The sequence below is a fragment of the Gadus macrocephalus genome, chromosome 13 (assembly GCF_031168955.1).
Source record: "Gadus macrocephalus chromosome 13, ASM3116895v1".
Classification (NCBI taxonomy): Eukaryota; Metazoa; Chordata; class Actinopteri; order Gadiformes; family Gadidae; genus Gadus; species Gadus macrocephalus.
Window position 1 is genome coordinate 15,471,208 of NC_082394.1, and position 6,013 is coordinate 15,477,220.

A 6,013-nucleotide genomic window follows, 5' to 3' on the forward strand; every position below is an offset into this window, starting at 1 on the left:
TAAAATAGAAAGAGACAGGTTCAAACTGATGTTTCCTCACGTGTACACAAACGTCCCACATTGGCATTACCCTCCTATGGACTCACTGTTAGGGTGAATAAGTGCAATGGAAGAGCAGGGGAGAAAGGGATGATCTCATTAAGAAAGAGAAAATCCCTGTATTTACTGCTGATAATCTATAAATCCTACTGTACAACCTGCTAATCCCAGGTATTTGCCTTCCTTTAATCTAACCTCTGTATGCTTTTAAACTCAGCATGTTGATCTCGGATTTTTGCCTTTCCTTATACTTCAAAGCAGCCTCTTTCTACAAAACATCCATATTTTAAAGTGCTGCAACTTTATAATGTGTTTATTCTCTGACATACACACCATGCACACACCACACACACACACACACACACACACACACCACAAACACACACACAAACACACACACACACACACACACATACAAACACACACACACACACGCACACACCGACATCCACACACACTTATCTGTCCGTAATATCTGCAATATAAAGTAAATTATTCACCACCAAATACTGCATGCATTACTTTAATTGTATGTATTACTTTTTTATACAGTTTTTTTTATCTTGCAGAGTTCATTCTTTCAATATTATTTCAAACATGTTTGTATTTTTAACATGACGAAACACTCACATATTCATTACACATTATTTACAGTTCATAAAACGTCAGCTATGAAGGGGAAATGGCAGGTCGATTTGCTTCTACGCTGGTCCAACTTTAGAGACTTCAGTCACTGATTGGCTAGACGATGACTCCTCATCATCACCTCCACCCATTCCCACCATCTTCATCATGCATGAACGAAACTGGAAGAAGGAAAAAACAACAGTTACTCACACTCAAATCCTACACATTAATAAGACATCACCTTATCATCATAAAATGAGTTTCATGGCTGTCAGGTAAACAAGCCGAAAACCAATAAATGAATCATAGAATGTGCCTGTCCTAACAAACAAACCTGCTTATTGAGGAGGACATAGATGAAGGGGTTGTAGACTGCGGAGGCCTTGGAGAAGCAGGAGGGAATGGTGGCCAACCTCAGGTCGAAGGTCTGACCACGGTTGTTCACGACCCACAAGGCAAAGGTGACGTAGGGCAACCAGCACACCAGGAACCCGATCACCATGATCACCACCATCCTGGTAACCTCCCTCTCTGCCTTCTGGGTGGAGACTGAATCCGCCTGGGCCTTTACTGCCTGTGGGGATGGAGAACCATGTTGAAATCCCTGAAGCAGTTTTTCTCAACCTCGACTGTGAACCAATCTTCAGCTGCCTGCGACTTACAACTGCTTACAATTGTTGGCCTCCGCTTCGCCCCTGATCTTTTTTAAGCAAACCATCATCTGCCAATAGTATCATGGCACTACCACACTGCGACTAACAAGTCACCGATGTCCTGTGATCCTTTACATCTGACAACCCCACACGGAATCTCAAACCCAAGGTCGGAAAACACTGCCTTAAAGCATTTTACACCCCATTAGAAAGCAATATTTGTTAGCTTTGTGACTTAATTAGATACTGAATACTACCATGTAGGAAATCTGTAAAAAAAAAAACAGAAAAGAAAAAAAAGCCTCTACCCAAATTTCTTATTTCTGCTTACTATTTTGAGTGTGTAGAGCAACTGGCTGTAGCAGAAGAGAATGGTGGCTAAGGGGACGGCGAAGCAGAAGCCGAAGAGGAACATCACGTAGGACTCGTTGTTGTATTTGTTGTTGGTTGTGTACCAGTCTGGCCCACAAGAGCACTGCAGGCCCTCCGGAATGTATCTGCACAAGCAATACACATGGCGTGAAAAACACAATATTCTAACACATTTATGTATCTGTGTCTTACATGGAAATGACGCATTGGAGAGGAGAGGGATTGATGAAAGGGGCTTGTTTTTTTCCAAACACTTCACAGTACAGATATTCAACTTATAGAAATGCACAGATGTTTTGGTGGCGCTGTGTGTCTGTCCAAGCATGCATGATTATAAAATACAAAATAAATCAGCTGGTATACTTGTAAAGGTGTGGCTTACCTACTCCAGCCAACCAATGGGGGGCCGGATGCAATCAAAGCAAAGACCCATGTGAACGCACAGCAGGCCAGCGCATGGTCCGGCTTGAAGATAAAGCTACCCAGGGGTTTGCAAATCACCAGCCATCTTTCAAAGGCCACCACTGCCAGGGACCATAGGCTCACCATACCTTGAGGGACACAGAGTCAATTTGAAATTTGTTAAATGTAAAAAAGAAATACATGTTGTCTTGGCAATTAGTAAATCCATTGGTTGGCTTGATGCTTCAACCAAGCAAAATGAGTGCACAACAAATATGAATCAGATGTTAACATACCACCGAGAGTCACCATGAATCCTTCGATTTTGCATGCTGTAGGTCCGAAAATAAAGTATCTGCTACAGAAGCTGCAGAATGCTGTGAAGGAGCCAACCACAGAGACCAGGAGGTTGGCCACAGCCAGGTTCACCAGGATGTAGTTAAGATGGGAGCGTAGCTTCTTGTGCTGGATGGTACAAGCGATGGTGAGGATGTTGATGGCGGTGCCGAAAATGAACACAAACAACATGAACGCTGCCATTCCATAGAAAGTGGCAGTGTTCCCCAAGTGGTCCTGAGGGACCAGGAAGGGACTGAGCGATGTAATGTTGTTGGTATCCAGCGGGACTGGGATCCAAAAGTCCTCTGGAAGCTCCATATTGGGCTGTGATCGCATATTTACCTGTGTATTGGTCCCAGTCTACACTGAAATATCTTAAATTAGAATTAACCTATTCACTTATGCCTGCTATTGCTTCTTGCTCTCATATGTATCAACTAATAAAGTCCACACAGTCTGATGATAATAACAACAGGAGAATGAATGGCTGGATGTTTGCACCTTGCTGTCTGGCTACAATGTCTTTGTGAAGAGCTGCATGAAGAGTTTTATAGTGGCCTGAGAGAGACAACTTATTCCACTTATGTCGTTTATTAAAGTAATTGGGTTAAGCAATAGCACGTCAACCTAAATGATTGATTGATTAAACTGTCTTCCAACTAGAGCTAAGCCATCCGGAGCTTCCAACGGTATGCTGGAAGCAGTATTTTCTTAACACACAGGCCTTAAATCAATTACCTACCCTATGACCCGAGATTTGTAATCCGAAAATTTGCTAAGATGTTGGATGCTCTGGGGCTTAGACGGCAATTGCAATGGATGCTTTTATTATATGAAGGGAAATGTAGGGAAAATTTGTAGTATACTTACATTTGTTTGTGGTAAACGTCATTTATTTCGAACAAACTGTGAATTCACTATGAAACAGGATACTCTTCTATGATTTGAATGTGTTTTTCTATGTTATTCATCAATTATTTTGTTTCAAGATTACAAGTGAAAGACACAGATCCTTTTTTCTTTAGTTCCTTTCTGTTGCTTTGTTGTTTGGTAATACTCGAGCTCATCTCGGTATATGCTTGTTTGCATGCACACTGACCAAAACACCAAGGCCTCTTTCTACAGATGACGTTAGCACGTAATCCCAGGTTGAGGAGACTTATCCAATGTGCTTAGGGAATTTCTCTTCCTGCTCATCTGTTTCCAATACTGTTAAGGCGGCTGATCCAAAGGACTTAAACTCATTTTAATCCCAACTGCCAGCTAAATTAAGGCTTGGCATGCGTCTTCTTTAAACCTCTCTCTGGAGAAAGCTTTACCTGTCTAGCAGGTGTCCAGTGTCTCAGTATGGAAACTCACTGCTAGAAATACAATATGTATAGCAATTAACTTTGTATAAAAACATGTTTTATCAAGCAGCCAAAAAGGGTTGAGCAGATTGTCTACAACGGAGGTTGCTAGTTAACCGGTACTTGCGGACGCCTGTTTGACAAGGCTGTTATGGACTGCCCCTTTTATCTACCAATGCACTAGTAGGCTAAACGAGTGAAGATACTACACATTGATCATTGCTGGTGCTTTAACACATAGGCCTAAATGAAGCACCTGCCTACCTACCCAATGTGAATACTGGCAGCTACACCTGTGTTCTCCCTGCTATAACCAATGTTAATATCTGTGAAAGGGATCCATAGTGAAAGGTGTGTTATCGTCCCTCCTTTAGTCTACAACCCATGCCATGGTACATGGAAGCAGACCCATAATCAGTGTTATGAGCACCACCATGTTTTTCCTACAGTGAGGCCTCTATGAAAAGGCTCTATCACATGCCTTTTGTTGTAAGTTAACCTACTGACATTTTGGTATTGATGCGTGCATTGAGCTGTGCCTTGGAATAATATAGGGCTTGTACATCTTGACTTTGCATTGCAATGACTGCCTCCATTTCGGAAGTTTAGGAGAGTAGGAATGTCATTGATAGTAGGCTAATGGTATTTTGGTCATGTTTAGTAATTATATGTCATTATGTCATTTAGAAATAATTGTCATTATGGGAGACATTGGTGTGTTTGAAACTGCCACAGTGTTGCTCATGAGAGACATGGCCTAACAAAGATTTGATTAGCCTAGGTAATGGTATAATAACATATACTTTGGATTTTAAATAAATACAACTTTCAAAACAAAACAGCCCCGTTTCCCCAACAGAAAACCCCATCGTGCATTCTGTTCTGGAAGCCCTATTATCAGTCCCTCTCGAAGTTGATTTTCCGTGGGACTAAATTGTATCAATTAACATTAAATTAACACCCAACAAGCAAATTAAGATAGAGGTAAAGATTAACCCCCTATATTTTTCATTATTAAGATTATATTCTCTTCTCCAATAGTAGATTTGGAATAATTAATTACAACACAAATATCAGTGACAACTAACATGGCTCCTGTTGGTTTCTCAAACCATTATTTTGCACTCTACTACAAAGCACTCCAACTGAATCTTTACCCTGCAGTTGGCGATCTGTGAAAAGGGTCCATCTTACATTTTATGAGTGTAAGTCACATTAATTACGTGACAGCACTTTATATTTGCTACTCATTTCAAGTAACCCAAACATTTTAGCATTCTGATATATCGAATGTATTTTGCACTTCATATTAGGCTATGTAAGGTATTTTCTTATGACGGCTCTAAGATAGACCATGTCGGTAGAAAATTCCTCAGCCATCTGCTGCCCAGTTCGCATGTGAAGTGCACGGCGTGCATGTGTGTGTGTGTGTGTGTGTGTGTGTGTGTGTGTGTGTGTGTGTGTGTGTGTGTGTGTGTGTGTGTGTGTGTGTGTGTGTGTGTGTGTGTGTGTGTGTGTGTGTGTGTGTGTGTGTGTGTGTGTGTGTGTGTGTGTGTGTGTATGTGTGGGGGTCCCATTTTAACATTGCTTCATCAATATAGGTTGCTCTGTGCTCTATATCTGTGAAAAATGAATTTAAATTTTGAGGCTAAGACTGTGTGATTTGTGAATAACTGGAAACTCCAATCAATTGCCCAATTTACTGAACTAACTGAAATCCCAAGTCTCAGCGTCAGCCCTTGTTTGGGTAAATCCCCTCCATGTGACCACGCTCAGAAATTCCATTGTACACGTTCTCAACTGTAGAATCCAAACTGGATCCTGGATCATGTGCACCAGCGACATCTTGCGGACGGTTAGTGTCTTACCACAATACGATCAAATCAAACTGTTTTGCAGATATGTAGATAGGTATATATATATTGATTAACTGAATTATTTTATGTTATGTATCACTGAAACTATTTGGCACTTAAGCTTAATGTCACCGTACTAGTACCATACCAAGCGTTGTTGTTGTTTTCCATTATTCTTTAGTCATGTGTGTATGCCTGCCTACATTGAAAATGGAATTGGAAACTGGAGATTCGCATATTACGTAAAAGCATAATTGGCCAATAAAGCTGATTCTGATACAGAATACCTTTTTTGTTTATGCAGGCCTACTTCTGTAAAACAAATTGTATAAAATAAAGACACTGCAAGTTCCCAAACGACTTAAGGCAAGCATGG

General features: G+C 40.9%; 1 protein-coding gene across 1 annotated transcript; it reads right to left on the reverse strand.

The window, feature by feature from the left end:
- Positions 1–546: 546 nt before the first annotated feature.
- On the reverse strand, positions 547–2,967 carry LOC132471102 (blue-sensitive opsin-like). The gene is made up of 5 exons (XM_060070125.1): positions 2,390–2,967; positions 2,074–2,242; positions 1,651–1,816; positions 1,001–1,240; positions 547–845 (listed from the first exon to the last, which is right to left on the reverse strand). Exons 1-5 carry the CDS (start codon positions 2,766–2,768, stop codon positions 741–743), a joined length of 1,059 nt encoding a protein of 352 aa, XP_059926108.1. The 5' UTR covers positions 2,769–2,967; the 3' UTR covers positions 547–740.
- Between the last annotated feature and the right edge of the window lie 3,046 nt (positions 2,968–6,013).

Excerpts from the sequence above, each read along its gene's own strand:
- LOC132471102 (XM_060070125.1), bottom strand. The coding sequence starts at position 2,768 with ATGCGATCACAGCCCAATATGGAGCTTCCAGAGGACTTTTGGATCCCA. Across the intron at positions 1,817-2,073 it reads CCATTGGTTGGCTGGAGTAG|ATACATTCCGGAGGGCCTGC; the intron begins GTAAGCCACACC and ends TTGCTTGTGCAG. Across the intron at positions 846-1,000 it reads ATGTCCTCCTCAATAAGCAG|TTTCGTTCATGCATGATGAA; the intron begins GTTTGTTTGTTA and ends TCCTTCTTCCAG.